The sequence below is a fragment of the Neopelma chrysocephalum genome, unplaced genomic scaffold, assembly GCF_003984885.1.
Source record: "Neopelma chrysocephalum unplaced genomic scaffold, ASM398488v2 Primary Assembly neopelma1_253, whole genome shotgun sequence".
NCBI lineage: Eukaryota > Metazoa > Chordata > Aves > Passeriformes > Pipridae > Neopelma > Neopelma chrysocephalum.
In genome coordinates, this window is record NW_020897915.1 from 2,163,215 (window position 1) to 2,183,984 (window position 20,770).

Here is a 20,770-nt window from a genome sequence, read left to right on the forward strand (position 1 = left end):
TAACGCCCAACTTGCGACTCCTGCAATAAGAAAACAACATTTCCCGTGATCCCTGTGCCGCAGCTACTGCTCGTGTTCCCTGCAGGACTGGGGACTTGGCTTGGGGAGAACCTGGTGTCACCTTCCTGCAGCCTCAAGGGACGTTCCCTCGTGGATCAGCAGGTTTTGGTGTGGGTCCTGCAGCTTTGCTCCCCAGTTCCATGTGTTTCCCCCGTGGCTGTGGCTGCTCTCAGGGTCGCTTTGCCCTTGGGAACATCACGAAACAGGGAGGATTGAGGAGGAGGTGCCCAGGGATTCATGAGCACGGCTGGGATGGGAGCAGGTCATGGCTCCTGGGTGACATTCAGCATCATCACTCCTTGAGGTCCAGGCCCTGAACCCTGAGCCAGGAGCATGGGGGACGTTAAACCACCGATCTCTTCCCCCGCAGAACCGAGGGTGGGATAACGAAAGGCGCCACGGTGGGAGTGCTGCTGGATCTGACCAGGAGGACTTTGACGTTCTCCATCAACGAGGACCAGCAAGGGCCCGTCGCCTTCGAGAACCTGGAGGGCCTCTTCTTCCCCGCCGTCAGCCTCAACAGGAACGTGCAGGTACGGGCTTGGATGGGCTCCCTGGAGCATCCCCAGAGGTGGACTTGCTGTCACACTCCCCCCCCTCATGCTGCTGCCCCTGCAGTGGGAGTTCAGTGGGACTTTGTGGAGCAGGAGGGCTCTTGTCCAACAAGGACAGCTCAGAAGGAGCTAAACTTAGACCCTGAACCATCTGTGAGTCTTCAAAATCAGGACAGGCCTTCCTGCAGCCACAGCTCCTGCTGGCTCCTCGCTCCAGGTTTCTCCATCAGGGCTGCTGGAGCACTGGGATTCTCCAGCCCTTCCTGGTTGATGGGGTGTGATAACTCTGTGTTGTGATACTACCCTACAAGAGCCTCACCAGCTCTTACAGCTCTCCCAGCACCCAGATGAGACCATCACCAGGGAGAAGGCCACCTTTTAAAGCCTATTTCCCTCTGGGGCATTTCAAACCCCTCTTCTCTCCCTCTCTCCCAAGCTCTCAGCATTCCTGAACATCACCAAGCGGTGGCTCCCTGGGCCGATCCGGTATTTCCATCCTTCATTTTTCTTCTCACTGGTCACATCCCTGCTGTCATCTCCCCGTGGGAGTCTTCCACATTCACCAAACCTGGCTTTGGCACATCCACCCTACCACTGCCCTCACCTCCAACCTGCACAAGCGCCCAGGCACATCCAAGGACACGTTGCACGTAGTGGATGATCTCAGGGTGTCAAGAATTTTGGGATTGTCTTCTACAGTGGATGTCAAAGCTGGAGAGGGACTTTGGACAAGGGCCTAGAGGGACAGGACAAGGGGGAATGGCTTCCCACTGAAAGAGGGCAGGGTTAGATGGGATATGAGGAAGGAATTCTTGGCTGTGAGGGTGGTGGGGCCCAGGTTGGCCAGAGGAGCTGTGGCTGCTCCATCCCTGGAAGTGCTCCAGGCCAGGTTGGACAGGGCTTGGAGCAACCTGGGATACTGGAAGGACTCCCTGCCCATGGCAGGGGTTGGCATTGGATGATCTTTAATATCCCTTCCATCTCAAACCATTCTGAGATTCTATGAACACTTCTGTGCAAAGGCAGAGGCACCAAGTGGCCTCTGTAAATTAGGGATCCATGGATTAGGACTTGCTCTACTATATCCATCAGGATACAGGGTTTACTGTGCTGTCACCAAGGCAGTGACAGTTTTCCAGCAGCACTGAGGCAGAGGTGGGTCACAACCATCCCAAACCCTGGGAGCATCCCTGCCACAGTGTCCCACTCCAAGGGCCTTGCAGGCAGGGGAGTCTTCCTGGCTTGGAGAAGGGCTGGCAAATGTTTAATTGGGAAACTTTAAAGAAGCCCATCTTGTCTGCACTGGTTTTAGAGGTACTGTATTAATGTGGTGTGGTAAAAAATGTCCTGCTGTGTGATGGGTTTAATTCCTACCTCAATCCTCTGCCCAGCCATAAGGAACAAGGCATTTCTGGAGCCCCTCAGCTTTGTGGGTTCTCTGGGCAAAGCAGAGCTTAAATCCCCTGACAACAGAGAAATCCTGTGGGGTGCTGATAAAAGACGGCTAATAAACCCAAGTCATTCATTATCCTTCTTCAGAGGTGTATGACTAATTAAAAACAACTCTAATTAGGAAGAAAGTCATTGTATTTTAGACAAAGTTTTCTGTAAATCTGTACCTGAAGGGCAAAATGCTGCTGCTGCAATAAAAGGAGGATTTGTGCTTTCCTCCCAAATCAAGGCATTTGTGGAGGGAACTGAAGTGTGTGTGAGCACTTCCAGGGCCTGGCCCCTTGCCCAGTCAGTCCATACACACGGACCCTGCCCGAATCCCTGATGGACCAGGATTTTTCCTGGACCAGTGAACCTCAGGTCTCCAGTATTTCCTTCCCTCTCCTTCTGTCCAGCATTGCAGTCTCTGCTGCATCCCTCCCCATGCCCGGATGAAGCCCAGACAAGTGCCTAACTCCCGTTTTCATGGAACCAGGATGGCTTGAGTTTGGAGGGACCATTAAAGTCTTCACTTCAGCATCCCCCCCACCCTGCCCCATCACCCTGACACTGCTCAGCTTCCCCACCACGAAGGTCCTTCCTCCCACCAGCAAGCCCTCTGCTGTCCCCATCTCCTCCACTGTCCCTGTCCCCTCCACTGTCCTTGTCTCCCCTGCTGTCTCCATCCCCCCTCAGCTCAGGGGCTTCTCCAAGGTCTCCCATAATGGCTTCGCTGCCCTTCAGGCCCCTCCATCCCCTCTTGTCCATCCCATCTGCACAAAGACCCAGCTCCCGCCATCTCCCACCTCTCCGGCAGCCTGCTGTCACAATACTGGGAATATTTGAGGTGTGGTACCCCTGGTACCAGCAGCCCCAGTTCAACAGGGGCTCCAGCAGCACAAGCAAGTCAGGAACAAGCCACCATCACAGTTTTGGGGACACCCCCAGCCCATCCTGCAGCAGGGAGGATGCGCGGAGGGACGGGAGGAGCTTCCCGCATCTCCGGCCACATCCTGCCTTTCCCTGCGTGCCGCTCCCGCCCTCCCCGGGGACGACATGCCAGCTGCCATCCCATGAGCTGTCCCACCAGGCACGGTGGGACACGGCTGAGCCACGTGTCTCTCCTTGCAGGTGACTCTGCACACCGGGCTGCCGGTCCCCGAATTCTACGCTTCGCGCTCGGCCATGCCGTGAGGATGCTCCCGGAGCCGGCTGCCTCTTCTTGGGATGAGAGGAGCCAGCCTGTTCCCTCCCGCAGGACAAGGCCGGCCACGCAGCCGCTGGGGCCCTGCTCAGCTGCCAGGTCCCTGCTCAGCTGCCTCTGGCCGGAGACGGGGAGGGAAAGCGGGAAGGCAGCCCCCGGCTTTCGGCCGTCTCCGCTCTCCGGCCTCCGCGCTGTCCTGTGTGTGTGCGCTTCGCTCTTTAGCTCTTCCTGGCTGATGAAGTACTTAGGTAGCCTGAGCTGTTCTCCTGTGTCCGCTTTTAGGTTTGGTTTTTCCTGATTTCAGTTGGGGTTTTTGGGGGGGGCGGTCCCGTCTCGTTCCGCAGAGCGCTCTCTCCCCCCCCCCCCCCTCCGTGGGGCCGGACAGAGGGACCCCCACCACGGGAAAGCTTCCGCCCCTGCCAGCCCGGTTACTTTGCAGGATATTTCTTTCCCCTGTGGCCTTTCTTGCAGAGCACCCTCGGTCATGTGTAGAGGTGGGTCCTGGATTACCAGTCAGTCTCCGTGTCCTTACCAAAACGCCCGACTCTGTCCCGTGTCCCCCTGGGGCGCAGCGGTGGGGCAGGGGTGGCCACCCTATTCCCGGGTGCTCCAGGTGCTGGCAGGCCCTCGGGTCGATGCCAAGCACCCACGGGGGGGGGTTTCTTCCCTGGCTCCCCACACCCCAGTGCCAGCACACGCGCCACAGCCATAGGCCGGAGAGCCCTCGCCCGGCTCTCTGGAGATTAGTGTTTATTTTTTTATAGTTGCCATATAAAGCCTAGCCTTAAATTGAACTGATAGTGTCCTTCCGATCACCGGAGAATCCATTCTGCAGTGAGGGGCTGACGGGGAGCCCGGGGATGGGGTTGGGATGGGATGGGGAGGAAGGAGAGTGGCCACAGCCCTGCCACGCACTCAGGAATAACGCGCCCGCTGCCCTGCCTGCGCCTGCTGCCGGCAGCAGCTCCCGGCAGCCTCCACTCCCTACTTGACTTTCTGGTAATTCAGAGGCAGGAGAGGACCGGGAGGTCGTGGGTGCCGTGCCCGGTGCCAGCCCCCATTCCCGAGCCGAGGGCACCTGCATGCTCATGTCCCCACGCTTCGCTTTCCGGTCCCTCGCCGGCTCCCGGCGTGGCTGGTGGAACCAGGACAGGCAGTGGGATCACCACCCAGCGGGTGCCAGTGCTCCCAGCCTGGCTGGATATTCCCAGCCTGGCCGCAGAGCCGCAGCTCTTTGCTCCAGGGCCGGCTGGGATGCGACGGGAATCCCGGCCCAGCAGAAAGACAAGTGTAAATAGCCCATTCCCTACCAGCGTGCCCTCCTCCAGGACGGTCCCATTCGTTCCCTCGTTGCTCTGGCATTAAGTTTTCCTAATTTATTGGATGGGTGCTATCTCGTTGACTCACACCGAGGAGTCTCTCCCAGCTGCAGGAGAGCCGTGTTGCGGGACAACGCCGAGCAGCTCCTTGGTGAATCCCTGAGGAGCCCCCGTGGCCGGCTCACCCGGGGCTCCTCTCCAGCCGTTCTCCCCCCGTTCTTTAGGATGTTCATGGTGCTTATTAGACCCCCCAGTGATTGTAAGACGTCGTCCCCCCCCCCCCGTGCCGCGATGGTAGCTGCACTCAGCCGCTGTACTGACGAGAAGTGTCATGTTTGCTGTTCTAATAAAGGACTTTTATGAGAGAAGGGCAGAGCTTCCCGGAGCATCTCTGTGCCACCACAGCCCCAGGCCTCAGTCCCCATCTCGTCCCTCCTGGTGGATGTCCCTCACTGTCCCTGTCTGGAGGCAGCAGCAGGGAATGGGCAGAACTCGGACCATGGGAGGGAAGGGGGATGGAGGCCGGTCAAAGAAGGAATTCTTCCCTGTGAGGGTGGGGAGGCCCTGGCACAGAGAAGCTGTGGATGCCCCATCTCTGGAAGTGTTCAAGGCCACGTTGGACAGGGCTTGGAGCAACTTGGGATAGTGGAAGGTGTCCCTGCCCATGGCAGGAGGTTGGAACAAGATGGTCCTTAAGGTCCCTTCCAACCCAACCCATTCTGGGATTCTCTGGAACCCAGTGCTGCAACAGCACCATGAGATGACCAAAGGGCAGAGGGGGTCTCCTGCCACTGTGTCCCCTTCCCTGGCATGGCAGCTCCCCCTCCTGGAGTGGTGCCACAGCTGGTGAGGCAGCAGCACCCATGGAGCAGCAAGGACAGGAGATTTAATTTATCCCCCCGTGACCAGGAGATGCCCCAGGAGGGAGACAGGTCATTGCAGACCCCGTGTTACACCCGTGTGTGGGGAGCTAACCCAGGCACAGCCAGGAATCCCAAATCCAGCAGCTCCACATTCTGCCCAGCCTTTTTTTAAGCCTTTCCTGAGCAAACTCCTACATCCCTTCTTCATGAGAAGCGGTGACAATTCCCCATTCCCAAGGAGGATGCTGAGCTGGGACAGGTGGGAGAGAGGAGGTTGCAGCTCCCAGCCCTGGTGACATGGGGCCACTCAGGGTTCCCTGCTCCACCTGCAGCCCATCAGCAGGGATGAGGGATATAGGGAAGGAGGGATGGAATCCTACAGGAGGGAGGAATGACCGAGGCTGGATACAGAGCAGCATCTCCCCAGGGAGACTGAAATGGAGGCAAAATGCTAAGGGATGAGTGGTGGGGGGGCCATTTCCAAGGGAACGGCATGGACAGTTCTCCCAGGGGCATGAGAAGGGCTTGCTCCTGGAATATCAGTGCCTGCTCTGTTTTCTTGGAGTGCCTCAGGAGAGGTTTTCAATGTGCAGCCTCTGAGCTCACCACGGGCTCCAGTCCAGGCCTAAAGAAGAAAATGTTAATGCATTAAGTGCATCTCGGAAGGATGTTTGTCCCTTCCAGAGCGGGAACGTGCCCAGGGACACCGGAGATACAGGAAACTGCATCCTCCCTGCAGCATGAAAAACCAGCCTGGAAGTCATGGACAGCACAGGGAACAGCCCAGGGCCAGAGGATCTGGTGCAGCAGGACAAGGGTGAATGGTTTTACACTGACAGGGGAGATTTAGATGAGATACTGGGAAGGAATTCTTCCCTGGGAGGGTGGGGAGGTCCTGGCACAGGTTGCCCAGAGAAGCTGTGGCTGCCCCTGGATCCCTGGAAGTGTCCAAGGCCAGGTTGAACGGGGCTTGGGCATAGTGGAAAGTGTCCCTGCCCCTGGCAGGGGGTTGGAACGAGGTGGGCTTTAAGGTTTAACCCAAACCATTCTATATGATTCTATTATTATCCAAGTGGAAACCTGGGCATGCTTCTAATCTAATGTAACCCTGCCCTCTGGCAGCAGGAAGCCATTCCCCCTTGTCCTGGCACTCCAGGCTCTTGTCCAAAGTGCCTCTCCAGCTCTCATGGAGTCCCTTTAAGCACTGGAACAGTCTCTAAGGTCTCCCCAGCACCTTCTCCAGGCTGAACACCCCCAGCCTGTTTCCAAAGCACAGGGCCTCGAGCCCTCGGAGCATCTTCATGGCCTCCTCTGGACTTGTTCCAGCAGCTCCACACCCTTGCTGGTGCCCCAGAGCTGGAGCACAGGTGGGGTCTCACCTGAGCAGAGCAGAGGGGCACAATCCCCTTTCCTTGCCCTGCTGCCCACGCTGTGGGATGAGCCCAGGACACTGGGAAGGGAAAGCACACAGGCTGGAAAGCCTGGGGAGCCATGGCTGGGGAGGAGGAGGAGGAAGTGTTGGATTTTCTTGCCCTTGGGACGAACTGGAGGCAGGGCCAGGCGGGCAGGGCAGAGTCCTGCGGGCAGCCCCGGTGCGGGAACAGCTGGGAAGAGCCCAGAGCCACGGGAGGGGAGGGGGAAGACATCCCACGCCATTTCCAGAGGGATTGCAGGCGGGCAGCGAACAGTGAGGAAGCGGGGGGAGAGGGAGGGGGGGCCGGGAGAGGGATGCGGGGGGACCGGGGAGCGGGAGGGAGGGAGGGAGGGACCGTGACACAGGAAAGGGACCGAGGCACGGGGATGGATCGTGACACGGGTGGGAAACACATCATGACACTTCCCGGCTTTTCCCTCCGGGGCCGGCGGGGAGGACCTTGTACGTGCTCCAAGAGCGGCCGCCCGGGCGGGAGGAGCCACGGGTGGGGCGGGCGGGGTTCTGCGTGGGGCGGTCCGTCCGTGGGTAAGAGCAGGGACGGGGGAGCGGCCGCGCCCGGGGTCGCTCCGGCAGCCGCAGGTGCGATGCTGGGGGGGCTCCGTGCTCTGCCCCGGCTCCGCGCCCCCCTCCGCTGCACCCCATTTGCCCCCTCCCGCTCTTGCACTCCCTCTCTGTGCGCCCCCGGGGTCCTCCTCTTTGCACCCCCTTTCCCCTTTGCACGCCCCACTGAGACCCCCGGAATCCCCCCACACCCCCCTTTGCACACCCCTCTGTGACTCCCTGGGTCTCCCCTTTGCACCCCGGGCTGCGGTTCCCAGGACACCCCCATTTCACTTGCCTGGCATCCCTCCCTTCGCACAGCCTCCTGTGACCTCCCGGGGGTCTCCCCCTTTTTTCACCCCCAGGTGGCGGTCCCCGGGTCACACACTTCCCACGTTCCTGGGGTCCCCCCGCTTTGCACACCTCTCTGTGACCCCCACCCCGGGGTCTCCCTCCCCTTACACGCCCCTCAGTGCATCCCTGGGGTCCCCCACGGTCCCCACCGTTGCACATCCTTCCGAACAACTCAGGCGGCGGTTCCCGGGGCACCCCCTTTGCACGCTCCTGGGGTCCCCCCCCCCTTTGCACCCTCCTTGGTGACACCCCCTCCCCGGAGTCCCCTCCCTTTGCACACCCCTCTGTCCATCCCTGGGGTCCCCCTCCTCCTTTGCAGACTCCTCTGAGACCCCCAGCGTTCTCTCCCCGCCGCCTTTGCACCCTACTCTGTGCACCCCCGATGTCCCCCCCTCCTCGCCGAGCGCCCTTCTGAGCAACCCAGGTGACGGTGGCCGGGGTTCCCCCGCCTTGCACACCCCTCTGTGACCCCCCGAGGTCCCCCCACCTCTGTGACCCTCGGGGTCCCCCCTTTGCACCCCCCTCTGTCCATCCCCGGGGTCTCCCCCTTTTTACCCCAGGTGGCGGTTCCCGGGGGACACACTTTCCACCTTCCTGGGGTTCTCTCCTTTGCACACCCCTCTATCCCCCCCGGGACCCCTCACTATCTATTCCGGGGGTCCCCCGGGATCCCCCTCTTTCCACACTCCTCTGAGACCTCCGGGGTCGCCCCTTTTGCGCTCGCAGGGTCCCCGCTTTGCACAGCCTTCTGAGACCTCCCAGAATCGCTCCCTTTGCACGTCCCTTCGTGCACCTCCGGGGTCCCCCCTTTGCACCACCCTCTGTCCATCCCCGGGGTGTCCCCCCCCCCCCTTTTCCCCCCCGGGGGGCGGCCCCCAGGGTCCCCCCCTTTTGCCCCCCCCCCGGGTCTTGGCCGCCGCTCCTCCCCGCGCGTGGGCGGCCCTTCGCGGGGCCCATCCCCATCCCGTCCCCATCCCCGTCCCCTCCCGGGGCGGTGCCAGCGCGGGGCGGAGGCGGAACGCGGCGGCGGAGCCCAGCCCGTGTGTCCCTGAGCCCCCTCCCCGTGTCCCCGCAGCCCCGCCGCGATGTCGCGGCCGCTGTCGGACCAGGAGCGGCGGAAGCAGATCAGCATCCGCGGCATCGTGGGCGCCGAGAACGTGGCCGAGCTCAAGCGGGGCTTCAACCGGCACCTGCACTTCACCCTGGTCAAGGACCGCAATGTGGCCACCCCACGCGACTACTACTTCGCCCTGGCCCACACCGTGCGCGACCACCTGGTGGGGCGCTGGATCCGCACCCAGCAGTACTACTACGAGAAGGATCCCAAGGTGGGAGCGCTGGGATGCGGGGGAGGGGGGGGGACACCCCTCTGTGTGGTGGGAACCCCCCCCCCCCCGCGGGGGGCGGGGGGTGGGGGGGGGGGGGGGGGGGCCCCCCCCCGTGGGGGGGGACCCCCCCCCCCCCCGTGTCGGGTCCTGGGTTATGGCTGGGGTGGGATCCATCGTAACGCCGTGGGCTTGAACCCTCCCTCCGCGCTGGAATATAAGAGATTGGGGAGGCTCGGTTTTTTTCCGTGGATTTTTAGGGCTGTTCCCGGTAACTTTTCCGAGCGGAGGGATTGGACTTTACCAAGCGAGGCCACTGTCCTTTGCTTTGCAAAACAAACAGAGCGCGGCTTGGCCGGGAGCGGGGTGCAGGGCATGGGAAAACGCCGCTTGTTGTCCCGCGGCGCCGGCGTGGGTGCTTGTCTACCAAAACCAACTCCAAAGCCTTCCCGGGGGAATTATTGGAAAGGCTTAAAGGCACCCGAAGCCAACCACAAACAGGTCTTGTTTAACACGAGTGATCCCAAGCGTGAGAGATCCGGTTTGTGCAGGAGTTGCTGTGCTGCTGCTCGTCCCGCTGGCTCGCTCCGGGCTCTGCCCCGCGGGGATTAAGCCCTAATCCCTCTCCTGACACCTGGATGTTCCCTGTCGGCATCAATTTCCTCCCTGCCAACACCTCGCTGGGACCGTGCCAGCCCCGATAGCTCAGCGCTCCCCCGTGTTGCGTAGGGGTGAGGAAAACGAGCTTCTTCCAGGGCTTGGATTTGGGACTCATCCGTCCAGGCAAGCCGTGCTGCCTGCCTGGAGTCACTGCTCCCAGCTCTGCTGCGGTCAAACCAGAAATCCCCAGGGATCCTGCCCAGCGCACCCTGCCCGTGGCGGGAGGGTTGGACCAAGATGATCTTTTAAAATCCCTCGCAACCCAAACCATTCTGTGATTCCAGGGTTCTGTCCCATCTCCCTTCCCAGCCCAACTCCGCGCAGGTCCTGGGGAAGGAAACCTGTCGAGTCAGCGACTTCCTCCAAGCCTAAATCCTTCCTTAAAACCTGCCGGTGCTGACGCCAGGGGACGGCTTAACCCAAGGCCGGAGCGGCCGCGTCCTGCGCCCGCGGTGTCAGCGGGAGCATCCCGTGCTCCGAACCCCCGGGAAAGGCAGGAGGAAGCCCGTGTCCCCACGGTGTCCCCACGGTGTCCCCACGGCCACCGCCCGGCCCCGGCGCCTCGCGTGGTTTTCCGGTTGCTTTGCAGCTCTGGGGTGATGGGAGGAAAACGTCTCTCCTTTTTTAAAGTTTAACTTGGTGCCGCCGCGGCCGCCGGCGGGCGTGTGGGGTGGCCATCCCGGAGCTGTCCCTGCTCTGGGACGGGGCAGCGGGGCTTGTCCAAATAAAACGGCCTCTTCCCGGCTTGGGAAATAGCAGGAGAGCAGGGCAGGGGCTGCAGGGCCGCACAGGAGCCGCAGCCCTTAAATTCCTTGTGCAAACCACCCTGATCTGAGAGTCGGTTTTTTTCCTGTTTTTTGTGAGATATCACCCAGTAACAGCTTTGGGGTCCTGGGGAGACTCCTCCAGCCCCCCAGGGGAGGTGACCAGGGGGTGGTTTTCTCTTCCAGAGGATTTACTACCTCTCCCTGGAGTTCTACATGGGGCGGACCCTGCAGAACACCATGATTAACCTGGGGCTGCAGAATGCCTGCGACGAGGCCGTGTACCAGGTGAGCATCCCAGGTGGGGATGAGGACTGGGACAAGGAGGGCTCTGTGCTCTCCAGCTCCTGGGAATGTCCGTGTTTTGCCACGCTGGCTGCAAACTGCTCCTTGAGCTGCAGGAAATGCTGCTCCAACACCTGCTCTTGAAAGGCCTGGAGCTGCCCAGCCCAGGGGAACCAGCAGGATCCCATTTCCAGCCCATAAACCGGAAGGGAACTGGTGGTTCCATGGATGAGGCTGTTAATACCAATGGCAGGGAGGAATAAGACCTTGGCCTACTCGACCCCAGCCGGGCGCTGGCACCTGGCACTGGGGTTATCTGAGGTTTTTGGGAGGCTCCTTTCCTCCCCACACTGTCACCTTCTGTGCCCAGCACTGCCAGACACGGGCAGGGTGGTTGCACAAGAGCAGGAACAGCTTTTGTGCAAACATGTTCAAAGGAGAGGAACTTATTTTTAGGTGTTTGTTTTTTTTTTTAATTTTTATCCACTTGCTGTGACCGTGGGACATCAGAGCCAAGGGTTTCCATGGGAAAAGGGGGCTTAGCTGAGCTCCCCGAGGAGTTTTTGCATAGGCAAAACCTCTTCCTTCCACAGGATCCCAGGCTGGAAAATTTAAATTTCCCTCAAAAAGCGGTGTAGGTTCTTCTCACCCTAAAGGGTGATGCCTGGAGTCAGGAGGGTGGGCACCTGGGTGCCTTCCCCAGGGGATTGGGGTGCTGGGGGAGCAGGAACCAGGCATCCAGGTGCCTTCCCTAGGGGATAGGGATGCTGGGGGAGCAGGAACCAGGCATCCAGGTGCCTGCCCCAAGGGATGAGGGTGCCATGGGAATGAGAACATGGCATCTGGGTGACTGGCCCAAGGGATGGGGATGCCGGGGGAGCAGGAACCTGGTTCCTGTCCCTGTGGGACTGCAGCCAGGGAGGGAGGAAACAGGCCTGGGAATAAGCCCTCAGAGCCCTTGGAAATGTCTGGGACCCCAAGAGCAGCACCCTGGTCACAGCTGGGTGCCCCCCAATGCCCAGAACTTGCCCTCAGCGAGGTCATGGGTGTGTGTGTCCCTTGTAAAGGCTGGTGGGGTGACTTTACACACCAAAGCTGGTCCCTGCCATGGTGTGGAGCTGCAGCCAAGGGGGAGAGGGGCTTCTTTGGGTGCAAATCACAGCGTCCCAGGGGTGGGTCTTGTGGGACTGGGTGCCTTCCCACCCCTCCTGGAGACCACCTGCAACGGAGTGTGTGCCATGCTGGGCACCCTGGGAGTCTCCAACTCGTCTCCTCCTTGTCTGTAGCTCGGCCTGGACATGGAAGAGCTGGAGGAAATCGAGGAGGATGCCGGTCTCGGCAACGGGGGCCTCGGCAGGCTGGCTGGTGAGTGGGACACATCCCTGGGGGCTTTGTATCCACCACAGGGAGCACCTAATCCTGGAGGGTTTATTGCTCCAGCCTCTCCAGTGTGTGGAGTGGGAGGGGCTGGGTGGCTGCTGGCCCTGCCTCGTGTCCCTGCGGGGCTGCTGCTCGTGGCCATCGCCTGTCCCTGGGGAGAAGGATCCGCTGTCTCCCAGGGCTCCTGGGGAATCCCAGGTCACTGCTCCCTCTCTCCCTGTCAGCCTGCTTCCTGGACTCCATGGCCACGCTGGGGCTGGCAGCCTATGGCTACGGCATCCGCTACGAGTACGGCATCTTCAACCAGAAGATCCGGGATGGGTGGCAGGTACGGATGGAGGTGTGGCCCCAAACTCACCTCCCCCTTAGCTCAGGCTGCACAGACACTCTCCCTGAGCTTGGAGGCTGCTGCTGTGATATTTAAAGCTTGTCAGATGCTTTGCTGAACAAGTTTAACTTCCTTAAACTGGTGCAAGCACAGGGCATCCCTCCTTTGTGCCCATCCACAGCGTGCCCTGCTCGGGGCCACCCCAAGAGCAGGTGAGGATGGAGCAGTTGTGTCCCTGCTCCTCATGGAGCAAGGCTGGAAGAGGCTGGTTTGGAAACGCGACATTAGCAATGCACTAAGAGGAATGTTGTTTTTTTCCCCCCATTCCTCACCCCTCTGGCAGGGAGACACGGGGTTCAGGGTTGGTTGGGGTTGGAGGGTTTGGGGCCTCCAGGAGGTGCCAAAATCAGGGTTTAGGGCGGGCAGACTCCCGAGTATCATCCCCCTTTTGCCGCGAGCAGACAGAGCCTTTCCCAGCCATCCTCCAGCTGGGGAGAGATTCCTGGGGCTGGGTGGCCCTGTCACTGCTCCCGCTCCCTCCACCAGGTGGAGGAAGCCGACGACTGGCTCCGGCACGGCAATCCCTGGGAGAAGGCCCGTCCCGAGTATATGCTGCCCGTGCACTTCTACGGCCGTGTGGAGCACTCGGACACCGGCGCCAAGTGGGTCGACACCCAGGTGAGGGCTGGGGCCGGAGAGCAGGGAACAACCCTTCCATGGATATGGGGATGGGCGCAGGTTTGGCTGCTCCTCATCCACAGCCAACCTCCCCATCCCTGGAAGTGTTCAAGGCCGGGTTGGACGGGGCTTGGAGCAACCTGGTCCAGTGGAAGGTGTCCCTGCCCATGGTAGGGGGTGGAACAAGATGATGTTTAAGGTCCCTTCCTACCTGCGTCCAGCTCTGGAGTTCCCAGAACAAGAAGGACGTGGAGCTGCTGGAGCGAGTCAGAGAAGGACACGGAGATGTTCCAAGGGCTGGAGCACCTCTGCTCTGAAGCCAGGCTGGGAGAGCTGGAGGTGTTCAGCCTAGAGAAGAAAAGCCTCCAGGGAGACCTGAGAGCCCCTTCCAGTGCCTAAAGGGGCTCCAGGAGAGCTGGAGAGGGACTTTGGACAAGGGATGGAGTGCCAGGACAAGGGGGAATGGCTTCCCACTGCCAGAGGGCAGGGTTAGATTGGATTAGAAGCATGCCCAGACTTCCACTTGGATAATAATAGAATCCCAGAATATTTTGGGTTGGAAAGGACCTTAAAGCTCGTCTCATTCCACCCCCTGCCATGGGCAAGGACACCTTTCACTAAAACCAGGCAAGCTGGGTTGTCCCTGGGGGTGCCAAGCATGTCCGCACACACACAACCCCACGAAGGTGGACACAACCCCGAGCTCCACCCTGGCTCTGTGGGATGGGAGGGCTCCAGGAGGAACATGGAGGGATCCCAGCCCAACTCCAGCTGCCCTGACACTGTCCTAGGTGGTGCTGGCACTGCCCTACGACACCCCTGTGCCCGGGTACATGAACAACACTGTCAACACCATGCGCCTGTGGTCGGCCCGGGCCCCCAACGACTTCAACCTGCGCGACTGTAAGTGGGTGCTGGTGGGGTGCCAGGAGGGGGATGGGGCGAGGTGAGGGGGTCCCGTGCCCACCTGATCCCTCTGTTCCTTCCCCAGTCAACGTTGGAGACTACATCCAGGCCGTGCTGGACAGAAACCTGGCGGAGAACATCTCCCGTGTCCTCTATCCCAACGACAACGTGAGTTGCGATGCAGGACGGGGGGGTCTCTGTTTTAGGGGAAGGGGTCCCTGTTTTCAGGATGGCTAAAGAGCACACAGACAGAGTGGGAAGTGGAGCAGCCCCTCTCTCCAGGACACTGCAGAGATGCTTTTAGTTGTGTTTCAAGCTGCTTGGACGGGGATTGCTGCTTCCCACCAAGGACGAGTCTTTCCCTGAGCACAGATTTGCCGGGAGGGAGTGGGGACGAGCAGGTCCTGCTGCAGAAACATTCCTTGAGTCTCAAAATACAACGTGAAGGCAAACTGCTGAATGCTGCTGGTGTTTCCCTGATGGTCCTTTGCAGCCCTGGGACCAGAGGTTGTGCCTCAAATTGCCCTTTGCACCCCAACCCTTTTGTTCTTGCCGTGCTGCACGCTGGCATGTGATGGAGGCGTGATGGGGATGTACAGCCCTTCCCAGCCACAAACTGAGCTGTGGAGCAGGGGAAGAAGTTGAAGGTGGCTCTCCTGGCTCTGCAGCCTGTTTGGGGCTAGTCCTGATGGATTTTTTTTTCCCATTAAATCCTGGGGAGGGCCAGGGGCACCACAACTCCAGTGGTGAGGCTGTCTCCTGCAGCTCCTCTCTTGCAGACCAGCGGGATGATGTTTTGTGCTGCATGAAACATGGTTTAATTCTTGTCCTAGAAATAGCTCCTGTCTGTTACAGCTCCTATGGCTTCCCTTCCCATTGTCCCACTACCTTTCCTAGCAGCCCAAATGTTCAAACCAGGGGAACAGGTTTGGGTGATGCTTGGCAGGGATTTAACCTGTTTGCACCAGCACATCTCAAACCCCTCTGCTGAAATCTGGGAAGCAAGAAAATGTTGGGATTAGAGGTGGTGCTGGGGAAAGCACAGGGTGCTCAGACCCCAGTGTGGGTCCCTGGGCACAGGGAGCACCGGGAAGCACAGTGAATCCTGCAGGAATCCTGCAGTTCCCTGCTCCTGTGCCCACAGTTCTTTGAGGGGAAGGAGCTGAGGCTGAAGCAGGAGTACTTTGTGGTGGCTGCCACCCTCCAGGACATCATCCGCCGCTTCAAAGCGTCCAAATTCGGGAGCACGGACACCGTCCGAACCGTGTTTGACTCCTTCCCCGACCAGGTACAAGCCAGGGTTGCTCTGACACGTGCCTTGGAGCTTGTCCCAACACCTCCCAGATGCTGGAGAGGTGTTTGGACCCTCTGTGGCTGCCCGTGCCCCATGGGATGCCCGGTGTCCCCCACGTGTCCCCACCCTGCTTTTCCAGGTTGCCATCCAGCTGAACGACACACACCCCGCCATGGCCATCCCTGAGCTGATGAGGATTTTCGTGGACATCGAGAAGCTGCCGTGGGAAAAGGTCGGGAGACCCCGCCTGGCTCTTGGGTCTCCTCCACTCGCACCCACCCGCCAGCAGCGGAGGAGCTGGGGAAACACTTTTGTGGCTGCTGGGTGGGATGTGGAGCAGTGGGGTTGGGTTTAACTGGTGTGCACTGGGAGGAGCTGGCTCTGGGCCGTGATGGTGGGGGGGGACCACGGGTGGGTGCTGCTGAGTGCCGGCTCTCCCCACACCAGGCCTGGGACCTCACCAAAAGGACCTTCGCCTACACCAACCACACGGTGCTTCCCGAGGCCCTGGAGCGCTGGCCCGTGGACCTGGTGGAGAAGCTGCTCCCCAGGCACCTGCAGATCATCTATGAGATCAACCAGAGACACCTGGACGTGAGTGCCTGGGGGCCTTGCAGGAGCACGCTCCGGAGAGGGGGACAGGGATATAGTCTTGGGATGAGGGGGATGCACAAACTGATGATGTTGGGGGCGTGGGCGGGTGATTCCAGCTGCTGTTTTGGGAGGTTGGTGCAGAGAAAAGTACTTTCCCACCAGCATATTGCCATCCTGCAGTTAGTGGCTGTTTGGAGGCTTCACCCATTGCTCCAGGGACCCCCCTGTTGGCATTTCTTTGCTTCCTAAACGCTAAATTCTTCCTGGGAAAGGATGAGGTTGGAAGTGCAAAGGAGATGGTGGTTTGACCTCCTGCTCTGGCAGCACGAGGCTTTTGACAAAATGTCCTCACTGGCCAAATGTGTGCCCCAAAACCCACCTGTGGGGGGATTTTGGGGGGCCCTTCTGTCCAGAGACACCCGTGCTGGGGAAGTGCATCCTTTGAAGGGGAGTTTGCACCATCACAACAGAGTAAAGATATTGCCATGGTCCCCTCCTTGTGAGCCATGGGGTGGGACATCCCTCAGTGCCACCACCGCTCACCACCCCTCCGGCTCCACCGGCAGCACATCGCATCCCTCTTCCCTGACGATGTGGAGCGGCTGCGGAGGATGTCCCTGATCGAGGAGGGGGGCACCAAGAGGATCAACATGGCCCATCTCTGCATCGTGGGCTCCCACGCCGTCAACGGCGTGGCCAAGATCCACTCCGAGATCGTCAAGACTCAAGTGTAAGCGCGGGGAGGGAGGCGGGGCTGGGTCACCCCCGCCTTGGAGGTGGAGGTGGTGGTGGTGGTGCCAGGTGGGCGAGGCTGAAGCTGTCCCCTCCTCGTCCTCGCAGCTTCGAGGACTTCGCAGAGCTGGAGCCGGAGAAGTTCCAGAACAAGACCAACGGGATCACCCCTCGGCGTTGGCTCCTGCTCTGCAACCCGGGGCTGGCGGAGCTCATCGCGGAGGTAACGGGGTGGGGGGAACGCCCTGGGCCCCCTGACCCTTCCATCCTGATCCCAGGGGCCCTGGGGATGCCGTGAGAACATCCAACATTTGCACCTTCTAAACCACTTACATCTCCTAAATGGTTGAGGATTGAGGAGGTGATGGGTGAGGAAGGGGAGTTCTCCCCCTCTGCCCTGCCCTGGTGAGACCCCACCTGCAGTGCTGCCTCCAGCTCTGGGGCACCAACATAATATGGATGTGGAGCTGCTGGAACAAGTCCAGAGGAGGCCACAAAGAGGATTAGAGGGATGGAGCACCTCTGCTCTGGAGCCAGGCTGGGAGAGCTGGGGGTGTTCAGCCTGGAGAAGGCTCCAGGGAGACCTTTCAGTGCCTAAAGGAGCCCCAGGAGAGCTGGAGAGGGACTTTGGACCAGGGCCTGGAGTGCCAGGACAAGGGGGAAAGGCTTCCCACTGCCAGAGGGCAGGGTTAGATGGGATATTGGGAAGAAATTCCTGACTGTGAGGGTGGTGAGGCCCTGGCCCAGAGAAGCTGTGACTGCCCCATCCCTGGAAGTGTCCAAGGCCAGGTTGGACAGGGCTTGGAGCAACGTGGTCTAGTGGAAGGTGTCCCTGCCCATGGCAGGGAGGTGGAACAAGATGAGCTTTAAGATCCCTTCCAGCCCAAACCATCCCACCATCAGCACGTGCCTGTGCTCCCGTTGCAGAAAATCGGGGAGGACTATGTGAGGGACCTGAGCCAGCTGACCAAGCTGCACGAGTTCGTGGACGACGACCTGTTCATCCGGGAGGTGGCCAAAGTGAAGCAGGTGAGGGGGTGCACGGGCAGGGGGTGCACGGGCAGGGCAGGGGGGGGCAGAGACCAGGGGGCTGAGACACTCCCTGCCCTCGGCCAGGAGAACAAGGTGAAGTTCGCGCTGTACCTGGAGAAGGAGTACAAGGTGAAGATCAACCCTTCCTCCATGTTCGACGTGCACGTGAAGAGGATCCACGAGTACAAGCGGCAGCTGATGAACTGCCTGCACATCATCACCATGTACAACCGTAAGGCACCGGGGGCACGGGCTGTCCCGGGGGTGCACCAGCATCCCTCTGTCCCCCATTCCCCAGTGACACCGCGCCGCTCTTCCCTCCAGGAATCAGGAGGGATCCTGCGAAGCTGTTTGTGCCGAGGACGGTGATCATTGGGGGCAAGGTGAGTTGGGTCAGGAGTTTTTTTAAGACATTTTGATGGAAGTCCTTGAAAGTACCCTGGGGGGTGTGGGTTCAGATGCCTCATGGGGCTGTGCCTCTACATCTGCCTGCCAGGAGGGTGAAGCCAGGCGGGGGTTGGTCTCTTCTCCCAGGTAACAAGTGACATGACAGAGGAAACAGCCTCAAGTTGCACCAGGGGAGGTTTAGACTGGATATTGGGAAAAATTTCTTCACCAAAAGGGTGGTCAGGCATTGGAACAGGCTGCCCAGGGAAGTGGTGGAGTCCCCATCCCTGGAGAGATTTAAAGGACGTGTGGATGTGGCACCTGGGGACATGGGTCTGTGGTGGCCTTGGCAGTGCTGGGGGACTGGTTGGACATGATGATCTTAAAGGGCTTTTCCAACTTAAATAATTCCATGATTCCATGTCCATGAAGTTCTCCAGGAAGTGCTGGAGTAGCCTGGTTAGCTTCAACCCAAACAAGGCACCAGATTTGGGGGGGGGAGGGCGCTGGGACAACCATATGTTGCCTGTGGTCACAAAAGTCCCCAAAAACGTGGTGGTGCAACACGTGTTGGATACGATGATGGGAGCAGGGCTGAGCAGGTTCTTCCCTGGATATGTGGGAGCTGAGTGTGCCTCACCTGCCCCTGCCACCAGCCCTCGTGGCTCACCTGTGGCTTCTCTCCTTAGGCTGCCCCAGGATACCACATGGCCAAAATGATCATCAAGCTCATTAACGCCGTGGCTCAGGTGGTGAACAACGACCCCATGGTGGGGAGCAAGCTGAAGGTCATCTTCCTGGAGAACTACAGGGTCTCCCTGGCAGAGAAAGGTACCCTGGGCACACTGTGGGGAGGGGATGTCCCTCCACCAGCCCGTGGCTCCGTCACTGCCAGGCAGCAGATCCAACGTCCTTTGGCGTGACACAAACTCAGAGCTGGTCCCCACGAGCCCCTCGTGTCCCCGTGCTCTGTCGGCAGTGATCCCTGCGACCGACCTGTCGGAGCAGATCTCCACGGCGGGCACCGAGGCGTCGGGCACGGGGAACATGAAGTTCATGCTGAACGGGGCCCTGACCATCGGCACCATGGACGGAGCCAACGTGGAGATGGCCGAGGAGGCCGGGGAGGAAAACCTGTTCATCTTCGGCATGAGGGTGGAGGACGTCACGGAGCTGGACAGGAAAGGGTGAGGGCTGGGGGACGCCGCAGGGGTGTCACCACGGGCTGGGGCTGCACCATCTCATGTCACCCCTTCCCTCCAGGTACAATGCCCAGCTCTACTACGAGCGGCTCCCCGAGCTGAAACAAGCCGTGGACCAGATTAAGAGTGGCTTCTTCTCCCCCAACGAGCCCAACCTCTTCGACGACGTCATCAACATGCTCTTCCACCACGACCGGTGAGGCCTGGGGTGCCATCCTGCCTCCCCCCCTGGGCTGGGTCTCTCCCCTGCAGCAACCATCCCTTTCCTGGCCCTGATGACCACATCGGGGTGGTGGGGCCACACTGCACGTGGATGATGCTCTCCAGGGATGGCCCTTCGTGCTTGCTGCAGTAACACCTTTGGGTGCGCAGCCCCTCCAGATAATTTTGGGTATTTCAAGGGCTTTCCTTGCCAAAGCACTGAGCAGCCATGGGCACTGGGATCGGAGAAATCTTTTCCCTGGGTGCCCTCCCGGGGCATCCGGGGTTCTGTACCAACAGGGCCTGGGGAGGGGGAATTTGGCTGGGGGATTTGTGTCAGAGGAAGCCCCAGATGAGGCACCATGCCGTGCTCCCACCTTCCCATTCCTCGTGCCCCTGACTCCTCTTCTCTTCACTGCTCCAGGTTTAAAGTCTTCGCAGACTACGAGGCTTACGTGAAGTGCCAGGAGAAGGTCAGCGAGCTGTACCTGGTGAGTGCCAGCCCGGAGACGAGGCAGGAAATGTGCTGGGACACAACATCCCATCCCAGAGAAGGGGTCTGGTGGGGCCGTGCACGGAGGTGGGATCCTGTGCTGCTGGTTGAAAGCCAACAAGCCACACTGTCCCCGGCCTAGGGGGCCAACAAGCCATGTTGTCCCACCGCTCTCCTTGCAGAACTCCAAGGCCTGGACCAAGATGGTCATCAGGAACATCGCGGCGGCCGGCAAGTTCTCCAGCGACCGCACCATCAAGGAGTACGCCCGGGACATCTGGCACGTGGAGCCCTCCGACCTGAAGATCCCGCCGCCCAACGAGCCCCGGGACGCGGCCCAGGACAAGACCCCCAACGGCACAGCGGCGTAGGGACCCCCCCAGAGCCAGGGGCCGGAGCCAGGGGACGGGAGCACATGCGCTGTAAAATTCTCTGCTGTCTTAGTCTGTGTGTCGCTGCTGCTGGCTTTCCTTACGGAGCGGGAACCCGGGAAGGGGCGGGATTTTTATAACGTCAAGTGTCGTGTGGGAAGCGAAAAAAAAAAACCACGTCGCCCTGTTTTTGCTTGCATTAGGTGCTAAAAATAAAAAAGTGCCATTGGAGTCCGAGGGGCTGTTTGCTGAAGCCTAAAATTAGGGACTGGGCTTGCTTCCACCAACGCTAGTGGCCAGGGGTGGGGTGGGCAGCACAGCTGGACACAGCTGGACACAGCTGGCTGGGCCCTTGCAGGCGCTGCTGAAGCAGGATGT

The 20,770-nt window shown here is 60.1% G+C and overlaps 2 protein-coding genes across 8 annotated transcripts in view; both read left to right on the forward strand.

The window, feature by feature from the left end:
* Positions 1-4,938, forward strand: part of TRIM9 (tripartite motif containing 9) — a 63,638-nt gene extending 58,700 nt beyond the window's left edge. For all 7 annotated transcript variants that reach the window (XM_027704056.1, XM_027704058.1, XM_027704059.1 and 4 more), the window contains 2 exons: positions 431-593; positions 3,177-4,938. In XM_027704056.1, the coding sequence (XP_027559857.1) occupies positions 431-593; positions 3,177-3,239 (226 nt within the window). In that variant the 3' untranslated portion in view covers positions 3,240-4,938. The remainder of the gene's footprint in view (positions 1-430; positions 594-3,176) is intronic.
* A 3,839-nt stretch (positions 4,939-8,777) lies between these two features.
* Positions 8,778-20,627, forward strand: PYGL (glycogen phosphorylase L). Its single transcript, XM_027704054.1, has 20 exons — positions 8,778-9,088; positions 10,696-10,797; positions 12,081-12,159; positions 12,399-12,502; positions 13,049-13,180; positions 13,972-14,083; positions 14,172-14,254; positions 15,231-15,374; positions 15,520-15,612; positions 15,828-15,974; positions 16,541-16,704; positions 16,815-16,929; positions 17,634-17,735; positions 17,823-17,970; positions 18,063-18,121; positions 18,815-18,956; positions 19,105-19,312; positions 19,389-19,523; positions 19,953-20,019; positions 20,204-20,627. The coding sequence occupies exons 1-20, from the start codon at positions 8,846-8,848 to the stop codon at positions 20,390-20,392; spliced, it is 2,568 nt and encodes an 855-aa protein (XP_027559855.1). The 5' UTR covers positions 8,778-8,845; the 3' UTR covers positions 20,393-20,627.
* Positions 20,628-20,770: the final 143 nt, after the last annotated feature.

Coding starts and splice junctions, on each gene's coding strand:
- PYGL (XM_027704054.1), top strand. CDS start 8,846: ATGTCGCGGCCGCTGTCGGACCAGGAGCGGCGGAAGCAGATCAGCATC. Junction 14,084..14,171: donor CGACTTCAACCTGCGCGACT/GTAAGTGGGTGC, acceptor TTCCTTCCCCAG/TCAACGTTGGAGACTACATC. Junction 15,613..15,827: donor AGAAGCTGCCGTGGGAAAAG/GTCGGGAGACCC, acceptor TCCCCACACCAG/GCCTGGGACCTCACCAAAAG.